Source organism: Chenopodium quinoa, unplaced genomic scaffold, assembly GCF_001683475.1.
Source record: "Chenopodium quinoa cultivar QQ74 unplaced genomic scaffold, ASM168347v1, whole genome shotgun sequence".
Classification (NCBI taxonomy): Eukaryota; Viridiplantae; Streptophyta; class Magnoliopsida; order Caryophyllales; family Amaranthaceae; genus Chenopodium; species Chenopodium quinoa.
In genome coordinates this window covers 2,539,211-2,552,584 of record NW_018744290.1, presented here as the reverse complement: position 1 = coordinate 2,552,584, position 13,374 = coordinate 2,539,211, and the positions used below count along the sequence as shown (strand labels likewise).

Genomic DNA, 13,374 nt, shown 5'->3' with positions numbered 1-13,374 from the left:
ATATGCCTTGAGCGTATGTAGCAGATTCCAATCAAATCCGGGCGATGCGCACTGGAGTGCAGCTAAGAACATCCTTAAGTACTTAAGAAGGACTAAGGACAGTTTCTTAGTATATGGAGGTGAGAGTGACTTAGTTGTTAAAGGTTACAAAGATGCAAGTTTCCAAACCGACAAAGATGATTTCCGATCACAATCTGGTTTCATTTTTTGTCTAAATGGAGGTGGAGTCAGCTGGAAAAGTTCAAAGCAGAGCACTGTAGCAGATTCTACAACAGAAGATGAATATTTGGCAGCAGTTGAAGCGGCCAAAGAAGCCGTTTGGATTAAGAAATTTCTCATTGAGTTGGGAGTTGTCCCTACCATTGTGAATGGAATTGATTTGTATTGTGATAATAATGGTGCAATTGCTCAGGAAAAAGAACCAAGATCACATCACAAATCTAAGCATGTGGAAAGGAAGTTTCATTTAATCCGAGAAATTGTTGCTAGGAAAGATGTCAGAGTTTGCAAAGTTCATACGGATGAGAATGTTGCTGATCCATTGACTAAACCCCTACCACAGCCAAAGCATGAAAGTCACGCTAGAGCTATAGGAATCAAGCATGTTAGTGAATGGCTTTAGATTATGTAATTGATTTTCATAATTATAAAGACATTGAATCATGTAATATTTATGTTTATCAATAAATTATTCTTATTTAATTGTGGTTTAGAATTAAGTAAAATGTTCAAAGTAATTGTAATTTTTTATAGGTTGTCAAATGCGTGATTTGACAAATGAAACCCTATTAGGAGAACATAAAATTACAACTTACTAGTGTTCCTAGTTTGAGACATTAATGGATTAATTAAGGAGATTATTAATTCGGTTATTTTAGGAATCGTAATGTTTTGCTAGAAACCAACTACGATTTGCAGGCCTATTATTTAGTGGGCTTGCTGCTAATTTAAATCGGATCCTATAAGGTCAAACATAAAAGCACGAGATGAAAAGTACACTAAGCCCAATAAAGGTTAAGTGGGCGGTTTTATGAGGAGTCATTAATCAGTTAGGTTTTCTGCTCTAGTAACCTAATAATCTCTATATATTGGGGGTTATTACTGTGTATGAGATACACAGATATACAGAGTGAAAAACAACGTAAAATATTTCTTATAGAACTGCTTCCCTAAAAGTGAGAAGAGTGAAAAGTATCTTCCTCCTTCTTCCGTACTAGCATACGTGGGATTCATCTCGGGTTTTGTGGACCAAGTAGAGGAATCACAATTGAGGTTTTGGATCTCCGAAGGAGGGTAATCTAGGTTTAACGAGGAGTACACGCATCAAAGGTATATCTAACTACTTTATGTGATTCGTATTATTATATGCATGAGATCCTGTTTAAGATGCTAAGAAATTGTTTCTTGAAATTTCGCTAAGTGCATCTATTATAATCCTACAGTTGATAGTAGTCTCACTATGCAGATTTGGTTGATAAGACTTTGGACTTTGCATGACCGAGTCTTTCCTCAAGAATAGCCTTGAAATAGTAGGAGACTAGCTTGGGGGGTGTGCACACTTGGATGAGGAATTGGATTTAAAAAGAGGAATTGGTTTTATTAATTAAGTATTTGAAATATTGGATTATTGGGATTGGTTTTGGAATAATGAGTTTGGAATTATTGGATTAATTATTGGAATTGGTTTTAAAAGCATGTTTGCAAATAAATTGAGTTTACTTATCTTGCACTTATCGTACTTAGCATATTTTGCTAACCCGTATTTCCTATTTATTTTGGTTCGCCCTGTTTACCTTAATGGTAAGCAATGTTGACGATTTATTTCAGGTGTAGTCAATAATTTAGCATGTGGGAGTCTAGGGATGTTCTTCACCTAGAATTAGGAATGTTGGTCTTTGTTTTTATTATGAGTACTCATGACATGGTTTCTATTTATAGCTATTATTAATAAGGAAAGAGTTTGAGTTTCCGCTGCAAAGTATTGGATTTGGTTAGTAGTTTTGGTAGCCTTGCGTAATCACGTGGCGGTAATACGCCTAACTTTATCTCTACGGTATAAGTATACGTATTATATTAGTATTTCCGTAGAGGGAGATTTAGGGGTGTTACATCTAAAAACAAACAAAGGCAATGAATTTTTGAACTGTTGCCATTAGATACAAGTCGTCTAAACTATTGTTGCTAGATGATAATGCATTTTTTTTGTTTCCATTTACCAATGTCAGTTAATGACAACGAAATTTTTATTTGTTGCCATTGGAGATACTTTTCTTATTATTTGTTGCTATAATGACATCAAATTCTAGTTTATTGCCATTGGAAACAAGTTGTGTTATAGTTTGTTGTTAATTTATAAGTAGGCCACATTTAGCTATTAAGTATAATATTATTTGGAGATACTCTTCTTATTATTTGTTGCTATAATGACATCAAATAGAAACGGATTTCAATTCCGTCTCTAACTTAGAGACGGTTTTTTGATTTCGTCCCTAATTTAGAGACAGATTTTTCAATTCCGTCTCTAATATTTCGATCACTTATTATTAATTATGTGCATAGAAGTTAACAAATAGTATTTGGTATAGTTGGTAAGAGTTTCACCATGTGACTTTGAGGTTACAGGTTCGACTCCTACTAGCTGCGATTCTTGAGACAGGGGATTCAAAGAGCCTTACATGCAAAGCCGAGCCGAGTTGACCCAAGTGAGGTTTCGGATTGGTAAAGGGATCAACTTGATAGCAACCAATATTAATGATTTGTTACTATTTTTAGGAACCAACATTGATAATTTATTGCTATTTTTAGGAACCAACATTTATAATTTGTTGCTATTATTAGGAACCAACATTTATAATTTGTTGCTATTATTAGGAACCAACATTTATAATTTGTTGTTATTTTTAGGAACCAACATTAATAATTTTTTGCTACTTTTAGAAACCAACATTAATAATTTGTTGCTACTTTTAGCAACAACCAATGGTGATCTGTTGCCAAAGTTGGCAACGCATGCACCAAGAATAGTAACCATCATGGAAACTATATTTAAATGAATGCAATATTGCAACAAAATTGTTTTGCAGTTGGTAGCCAAAATCCCATGGCTTCAAGCCTTTTAGCAACAATAAATTTCCGTTTCCAACCCGTTGCTAACTAGTGTTGGCAACGGATTTTTGGTGAATAGCAACAAATTAAGTTGTTGCTATATTTACTTAATTTTGTAGTGATCACCACCGACGCATAACCAAGAATCACCGCAATATAATCTTCCCTCTCACTCGCTACGTGATCGTCGGCGCCGTCGATTCAGCAACGAGGCTTTCTTAGGCAACCCCCTCAATCTTCCCTCTCACTCGCAAACCTCTTCATCCTAGAAAACGGCGGAAATGTTGGTGGTTTTTGGAGTAAGGGTGGCTGGGTGGATGGTTTCGGGGGTCGGGGGTAGGTCAGATGGGGTGGTTGTGGAACGGCTGGCCCTTTTCGTTGGTTAAGGGGGATGGCCGGCCGGTTTCCGGCGTGTTTAGGGGTGGGGTTTGGGTTTGGTGGTGGTTAAAGGTGGTTGGGAATTTTGGGTTTTTTTTGTTTTATTTTTTTATGTTTTTATTTATTTTTTTAATAATTTTTTTGTTTTTTCCTTTATGTTTTTTTTAATAGTAATAGTAATTATAATACTACTTTTTAATTTAGTTAAGTAAGCAAAAGCATTAGCAACATATATATATATATATATATATATATATATATATATATATATATATATATAAATATATTTTAATTTTTTTTCTTTTCTTTCTAGCTTAGAGATCCTTCATGAGATAATATAATGGTGTACACCTTGATGTACTAGTAGTGATGTGAAATTGTAAAATGCACGTTGTTGTTATGACTCCTTGAAACTTATCACCCATATACGGCTACAATAATTCCTCAAATACAAATACAAATAGAATGGTGCAATTTAAGAGAGAGAGAAGAGACAAAAGATAGAGGTAGGGCTTTAAGTGAGTTAGCTGGGGTATGTGAGTGAGGCAGGGTAAAAATTGACAGTTCATCATAAGTTAGACCAATGCTGCCAGTGGCGTGGGCTGTCAGTCCATCCCTAGCTCATTATCACTCTATTATCTATTCTAAATGCTACCTATTACATACCTAATTACATACTCCGTACTACTATTCCCTTCTCATACTCATACTATCATACACTCACCTAGCTCACTGCCATTGCTACAATATAACATCTCCATCATCCTACATACATATCTGCATTACGGCCCGAGTACTATAAATGTTATATTCAACTTTGTCGTTTATCGATCCCAACTTCAGATTACTCGTATACGATCAATAAGAGCTTTATCGTTGAATCCTCATTTTAATACGGAGTCCTACTCGTAATAGTTTCATTCATCATTTTAATGTCATTTTTTTACTTGTTTTGGTTGAAAATTTCCACTTTCATTTCCTAAGTTAATCGTATTTAAATCAATGCTCAAAGACGTATGTACGTACTTTAAGTGTGCATTTTCTAAATCTATCCTTGTACTCTTACTTGTTTAATCACTTTATTATGGACACGAATATCTGCAAAGACCCAAAACTTAAAAGTGTTTAATTGGTAAATGAGATTTCGCTGTACTTGTAAATTTGTGGTAATATTTCGAAGCTATACTAAAATTGTACCAGTAAATATCCTCAAAAGGGTAATACCTTAATGCAGAATGTTCTTATATGACATGATTGAATCATTATCAAATTATCATTACTAAATATACTCCTTTTATTCCTGTTTATTCACTTTACATTGCGGGTCTCCAATAAACATACATCTTTGACCTAAAATATGTTTGGTTATGTAAAAGTGAAAATTATAAAAAGTTGTTATTTCGGATTTTATAACAAGTGGAATCTAATAAGATATCACATCTAACTTATTTCTATAATATAAAACAAATGTGCTCAAAGTTAACTTATTTTGAGCACATAAATAGTAAGTGAGTCGAATTTTTAGAAACGGAGGTAATACTTTCTAATGCACAATATAAAGATTAAAATTGGGAGAAAAAGAACCCGAGATGATGATTTTCTTGGAGTTTTAAGTATGCGCTACTAGCAAGTCATTATTAAAAACAAAAAAAACATTTATGTTCAAGGATCCTTAGCTTCACATTGAAGACCCATTTTAAAGCATAAAATAATTTTTGAAGAATATTGGTCATGACTAAAGATTATACGGAGTATTAATTAGGATCTCGGAAGAATTGGTGGATCTTAAGTACTTCTGAAATTTATTACGGAGTATCAATTAACTCTCCAAACACCTAGATTCCTTTCTTTACAACTAATGTTAATTTATTATCTTTGCAGGAATTAACAAACTTATTAACCTAAACACATTCATGATTTTATTATTTTAAAAATTCTTAATACGTACCACAAATGTGGAAGTGAGCAAAGACCCAGGGTATTCGGTATCGGGTCCGGATCCAGAACTGGTCTCACCGGTTCCAGGACCGGGTCTAAAATTTCGGACCCGGTTGTAACCGGTTTCGGTTCCAAATCCTAAATTTTGGACCTGGTATTCACTGGGTACCCGGTTGTATTTGATATAGTATGTGAATTGTTTGTGTTTTTAAGAAATTAAAGCGTTATCTACAGCCCATTTTAATTTCTAAGCCCAATTGCTAATAGAACTCTCAACCCACTATCAAACAAAACCCTAAAACTTCTAGATTTTTCTCTCCGCTCTACTATACCGGTTACCCAACGTATATTGTACAAAATATATTTAAAAAAACAAAAATATGTTGAACGTAACTAATTAGTAAAATAAAAAAAATGTTAATATTTAATATAACTAAAATAGCTTAATGTATATAAAAATATAAGTATTAAACGCTAAAAGTAAAAATAAACCAAAAAAATATTATGATTTGTATTATATTTCAACACTTATATATATATATAAGTGGGTATCCGGAATCAAAACCGGTACCCGGTGGAACCAATTCCAATTACTAAATTTTAGGACCCGATTGTACCGGTTTCAATTCCGGTTCCAAATTTTAGGATCCGGTCCCAACCAATTCTGGGTCCGGATCCTAAAATTTTGACCGGGTACTCGATTTGCTCACCCCTAATTTAAATTAAACTTAAATATCTTTTAATTTTTCCTAAACTAATTAAACATCATTTTGTATTTTCAAACTTATTATTTTTCACCGTATTACAAACTAAAACAAATTTAAAAAATATACTTAACTAAGATAAGTTAAGGCAAGACAAATAATGCATCCTAAATCAACAAACAAACCCAACATTCCAAGTAAGAAGCTTAGAATAAAAAGGTATACCACAATACAAACTAATTAAGGTAGATCACATTTATCATAAATTAGTTTTTGTCTCTTGTACATACTACAATCTTCTCCACCATGATGTTGTTTTCATATTAATTGGCTATATATATCCCAAACCCCTTTTCTAGCAACCTCTACTCTCTCTCCTCTCTTTCTCTCTCTACTCCATAAAGCCTCACCTCATTTAGTCATTTTTCTTCCTTGATGAATTTCACAAGTTCACCCACTTTCACCCCATTTTAAAACCAATCATTCACATCCACCTCATTTTACACCCACCAAAAAATGATGTCATCGGAGAACATCCCTCCGGTGGCACATCCATCAGATCACAACAACAACGGCGGCACCGCGAACGCCCGAAAACAAACTTCTCAAAAACCACCAGAACAGCCACCAGCTCTCAAGTGCCCTCGTTGTGATTCCTCCAACACGAAATTCTGCTACTACAACAATTACAGCTTAACACAACCTAGACACTTTTGTAAGACTTGTAGGAGGTACTGGACTAAAGGTGGGGCCCTCCGTAACGTCCCCATCGGAGGCGGTTGCCGTAAAACCAAAAAACACAAACCCTCTAATTCATGTCCACCATCATCTATATCTAATTCCTCACGCTTTGATCTGTCAGCGGGGCCAGGAAGTTCCGAGTTCAAGTTCCTGGCCCCGCCAACAGTGGCCCCCGCCATGGAGTTTCAGCTGGGTGGGCTCTCCTTCCCTAGGCTCCACCCAGCTACGGCAGGGGTCTACACCCAGTTTATCGCCAGTTCCGGGGCCCACCATCCGCCTGTAGGCCCCGGAACTGGAGGGTGTTTTAGTTTGGACTTGTTGGGTATAGGCGGTAATAACTACCCAACAATTCCAAACTCAGGAAACTCCTCTTCTTCCTCCTCATCCTCCTTATCTCTAGCTGGGGGCGGTGGTGTAGGTGATCAAACCATTTCGATCTCCTCAATCGAGTCGTTAAGCTCGATTAATCAAGAGATGCACTGGAAGCTACAACAACAAAGACTCGCCATGATCTATGGACAACCAACAGTTGATAATCAAATCGACGAAAACAACAATAATCATCAAGATAAAGGGCTATCTGTAGGAGGAGGTATAAGTTTGTTCAAGAATTTAGAGAATATCAGCAGAAATAGTAATAAAATTGACGTAGGTGGTCCTACTGAATGGTTATTTGATCAACTTCAAACAAATTCTACTGCTAATTACGCTGATAATCACAATACTAATAATAACAATAATTCAAATGTGGGTGTTACGACTACAAATTGCAACAATAATGAAGATGATTTCAACGGTGTTTGGACGACGGCGGAGTTGCATAATCATCAACAACATCATCAGTTTAACGGACTGCACTAGATGATTGTAGAAAGAGAAGCAAGAAGAGAGTATGGTGGCTGGTAAGAGGTCAGCAAAGATGTCATTAAATTAATTAATTATATGAAGTTTAAATGATGAGGTTAGATTAATTAATTTTAAGAGTAGAGTGTTTTAAAGAAGTTTAATTAGTACTATAAGTACTTGTAAGTAAAAAAAAAAAGTAACCTTTTGTAAAACTTTGCTAAATTATGCTGGTATAATGAACAATCAATGTTACAGAATTATTTTTTTGTGTTATTTGCCCTTTTTCTTGCCTTTTGATTTTTAATTTAATTTTTGGTACACAATTGCTTGGGATTTGGGATAGATACTACGGAGTAGTAACTGTCTAAGAACTTAGCTTTTCCCATGGATTAATATGAAATGAGGGATTCAAACATGAAACTGATCCTGAATTCCTGTTTTGATGTTTTTGAATTATTTATGTAAAATGTTCTTTTGGTTACTTTAAAAAAAAAAATGTTAGATTGTGACATTACAAAAATTACTTGCAAAGATTCTCTATCACTAGACATAAAAAAGTGTCAAGTATTCCATCAAAAACAAATTGTAATTGTATGTGATCTTGCTCTTTTCTTGTGATAAATTACAGGGACAGTTGAGAAACCATTTGTTTATTTTTAAGGTACTCTGATCTTATTCTCTTTTAATGTGTTTTAAATTTATCATCCCAAGAAATGATTAAAACTACATTTTCCAATGGATAAAGATGTTAATTGTCGTATTATTAGTTCAAATTACACTATTTGCAATAAGTTTAATAAAATGATACGGGGTATTCATATATGTATGCAGTCACACTATTAATACACTAGTAATATGTTGTACCAATAGTTTGTTTAAAAAAAAATGTTGTACCAATAATCACATTATTAGTTCAAATTACACTATAAACAACTCGACACTATTTGTGAAAGGAGAAACATGCATGAAGTATGCATGGTATAGTAATGTTGGTAATTCCAAAGCTCTTAATTCTGGGATCAGTGCTAGAAGAATTGCTTTGGGTTTTGTACAAAAAAAACTCCATATCTTGTTGGTAAAATAAACAATCTTGAACCTCAAATTACTAGACCATATCTTAGCTAGCCTACATTATAATCTGTATTATTGTAATGTATGTTTGTATAATGTTGCATTGAGTCAGAATTATCATCTTCTCTGAAAGTAGAAAGAGAAAGAAAGAAGCAGGGATGCAGGCAGTCTACAAGTAGTAAGATTCTGTAAACAGACAGCAGTCAAGCAGACAACACTTCTATCACATTCACTCAACCCTTTTTATTACTCACCTATCTATAAACAAACTGTCATGCTAATGCATTGGGTTTCCCATTTATTTATGAAAATAAAAAATGTTGGAGTTTTGTATTTAATTCTAATTTTATTGTCTCAAAAAGGGGAGGCTTCTATTGAGTTAATTTTAAGCACTGTCAACATCTTACTACTACCACTACTATTATAGTATATCATAGCCAAGATAGAGACATTAATGATACAGAAACTATAGGATTTGATTCTAGGGTTTCTTTTCTTTTTTATTGTCTTGCATTATTGCTTTGCAAGAAGGGTTGTAAAAAAAAAAACAGGTGTGGTAAATAATGTATAAAGACGTCATTCAGATCAGATATTTTTAGGAATTAAGGATAATTTTAAAAAATAATTTCGAAAAAAAAAGGGTCATGTTATATCCATTATTCACAATATTTGTATATTGAGGTGTTATTTAATTGTTATTTTGATATACTAAGCTAATGTATTGACAAAATATGGATCGGAGTTTTGAAGTGATGACATGATTTCAAAAGATGGTTTATTACGGAGTAATTATGGAGTGGAGAGAGTAATTAATAGTATAAAATAGATGTTTTGGGCTTAGCTATTGCAGGGAGATCTCGGAGAATGAACCAAGACTAGAGCATAAACAACAGCAACATCTTATTCTGCTGTTTTTGTTGTTAATTAAAAATACCTGTATATTGAGAAAGAGATAGGAAAAAAAACAAAAGGAAAATTGAAAGAGAAAGCAAATTAAGATTAAGGACATTTTGCTTTTGCTTTCAACACTTTGCCTTTTGCTTTTGAATATTTTCTACTTTCATTCTTTATTTCAAAGAATTAGGACCATAATTTAAAATGTCAACAAAAATTAGCATTTTACATCACTAAATAATTTGAAATATATATATATGATGATCCAATCAACTTTATAATGTTCTCTGTCATTCCAAATTTCAAAAAAGAACAAAAAAGTGACAATAATCTTAGTACTAATATAAAATACACTTTATTATAAGCTTTTTCATGGTATATAATTTGATGTATTATCTAAATTTACATGCATGCAAAAACTTTCCTAAAGAACATATACTCCTTTAAACTTTTTGGTAGGTTCCTCTCCTTTTTTAGATGATGTAATGTAAAATCAGCTTATTTCATTCCCATACCTTTATTTTATTTTCTCCCATAATCATAATAGGTATAATTCCAACCTTTTTATACATCACTATATTACATAACATAAAAATACTAGTAAATTTTTTTTTTTTAAAAAAAAAAACAGCAGCAAATAATGGAGTTGGCAAGTGGTAAGCCCTAACTGAAAATGAAGGTAAGATTATGTCTTTTATGGGTTTGGAATTACTTGTGTAAGGGAACAATCAGATTGTTAATTGTAACGTTAAATTAATTTGAAAATTAATTAGTAAAAGGCTCGTAAAATGTGATGCTTTGTTGCCAGACAGCCTTTTTCACCTGGCCTCTTTACCAGCAGTGTGTTAGTAGGTGCTGTAATATATGTTACAAGTATCTTACGGTCCACTAATTTTGAACAAACCTCTAAACCAGGCCATAAAAAAATAAGCACGCATATTGTACATTTAAATGGTACTCTTTATATGATCCAAAAAAAAAAATGGTACTCTTTACATATAGTATATACAAGTACGGAGTTTTTGTTTTTTCTCTCTCGATATAGAATCATGGTAAGTTTAGTTGTTTACTCGACATATAGTTGATTGATTTCGGATGAAATTTCACTAGGAATTTTAGATATTGATTGGCTGCTCTATCTCGCAACTGCGCGGTGAAAACTTAATATAGGACTATATAATGCGGTTGGAGCTAGCCATAATTAGAATCATAAACTTGGACTTATAGTTTCTTTTGATTGATTAGTGAAATGCATTGTGTGTTTAGGTCATAAAGATCCGATGAATGGATCGTTCGATCATGACTCACATGTTGAAAGCACCATTTTAAGATACAATTATCCCACATTGAAGAATAGTGAAATACTAACAAATGAACAATTGATGTGGATTTAAACCCCTTAACTTAATAAAGAATCTAAAATAACACAAGTAACACAAGCCTTCCAAATTTCCTAAGAAAATCGAACAATTTAAGAACAACGGATTGGATATGACTTTGAAAACGACCACTCCTGGAACGAATTCAATGCCTATTCAAACTACCTAGACCACTCCTGGAACTAAGTATTTTGATGATCGAAACTTAGACTACTCCTAGAACTAAGAATTGAACGTTCTAATCATCAAAACAACTCCTTGAATTGAAAACTAACAAAGAAAAGTTTAAGCAAAGTTAAACAATTTGTATTAAAACAATCTGATTTTTCTATCTATCTAAAGCCACGAAAATTACCCCTATTTATAGACATAGGAGGCAACTAATTCTACTCCTACAAGGATGAGGACAAACCCCTAACCTTGTTCTCCAAACATCCTAACTAGAATAGAATAACTACTTCTAATTAGAATAGGAAAACTAATCCTAAACAAACTCTAATTACCTAAAAAATTTCCTAACAACCTTAGGAAGTTTATAACAACTAAATAACAGAAAATAAAACTTATCCTAAGTGCTTAAATCAAGAAAAATCCTTTCAAGTGAAAGGTAAAAACTTGCAAGCAAAAACTCTAGAAAAAAAAACTAAGTAAAAGAAATCATCCATTTCAACTTGCCGTTGTCTCACCACCACACGCGCCACCCCACGTGACACGCACCTGACCGGAATGTAGCCGGTCTCATTCCGGTGTCGAGAAGCCAGCGCGTGGGCCCCATATCGGCGCGTGGCCACAGTCATAGTCGCCGGAAGTTCACTGCTGCACATCTTCATCCTTGGTGATCAAGCTTCCTTCTTTCCCCATTGATCTAGTGGACCTTTCCTTGTTTATTTCTTTGTTTGGGCAGCTTATAGCTATTTGGACCTTTTAAAAGTGTATTAGACCCTTCAAAAGAATTAGTCTCTTGATTTACATCAACAATGATAGTTTAGTTTTCACATCAACAATGATAGTTTAGTCTCTCCTTAGAATATTTTAAATAATCTCTTTGTGCATTATTCCATTCAGATTAACATAATTCTTGATTTAAAATGAACTATAAACTGTAAAAATATTGCATGTGATGATAGCATAAGTTATATTATATTTGAACAATAAACTTCAAGCTCAATCAAGACAAAGAACAAACTATGTATGGCATTGATTCTAAATTTTAAATTCCACATCAATTTTTATTTCAATATAATTTTCCCTTGAATCAATAAATTAATTATGATGGATTGTACTAAAACAATTAAGTTAAAAAATAAATCAAATTGAGTACATAATATTTGACCTAGCTAGTTCGCTATGAAATGAATTAATAATGACATATAACATGTTATAAACACATTTTACATAAAGCGGGACTCAAACTGCGTGCTCTAAATTATTCCACTGCCAACACATGTTTGCGCAGTGTGAGGGAGTTAGCCAGGAGTAGAGCTGGCAAAAACTAACACGACACGAACCGAATACAGAAAAAATGGGTTAGTGTCAAGAGATTTCGATACGTTTAATTGAACGAGTCAACACGACACGACACGTTTAATTAAACAGGTTGGGTTGGTGTTGAGATTCTCAACACGAAATTAACATGACCCAACCCGCCTAATATAAAAACCCAATAATTTATGGAATTATTGATAAATATATTGAATAAGACCAATATTTTTCAATTAAACACGACAACATGACACGAACCGAACACAAACAAAGCGGGTTAGTGTTAAGGGTTTTCGATATGATTAATTAATTGAGTCAACATGACATGACACATTTATTAAATGGGTCGGGTTAGTGTTGATCTTCCCCAACCCGTTTAATTTCCGACACGAAAACGAACACGATACGACATGACACGTTTGTCAGTAGGTCTAGCCAGGAGTCTACGTGCAGAACACAATCGGCATATATACAACTTCCATATATGTTCTCGTGTTGCATGTTTGATATACGTCATTCATATAATAATCATAAGTACGGTGCACCTTTTGTGTTGCAAACACCGATTAGTAGAGCTAACACAATTTTTGTACACCCGATTAAGGATACAACATAGGAATTGTTCGGAACGAACCACGAACCAACAAATCACATGTACTGTGATGGTGATGAAACGTTGTGTGGCTGATGAAGATTTGAAGTGGGGATAGATGGAACAAGAAGCTAGCTAAGAATTAGGGAAGAGCATGCATGATGAACGTGAAAGATTCACAACTTGAATGGAAAAAACTTTTTTAAGCAGTTAGCTAGCTTGGGGATCTTTCATGTGATGCATC

The 13,374-nt window shown here is 33.7% G+C and overlaps 1 protein-coding gene across 1 annotated transcript; it reads left to right on the top strand.

The window, feature by feature from the left end:
• The first annotated feature begins 6,371 nt into the window (after positions 1-6,371).
• LOC110695368 (dof zinc finger protein DOF5.7-like) lies at positions 6,372-8,141 on the top strand. Its single transcript, XM_021872612.1, has one exon. The coding sequence runs from the start codon at positions 6,642-6,644 to the stop codon at positions 7,725-7,727; it is 1,086 nt and encodes a 361-aa protein (XP_021728304.1). The 5' UTR covers positions 6,372-6,641; the 3' UTR covers positions 7,728-8,141.
• Positions 8,142-13,374: the final 5,233 nt, after the last annotated feature.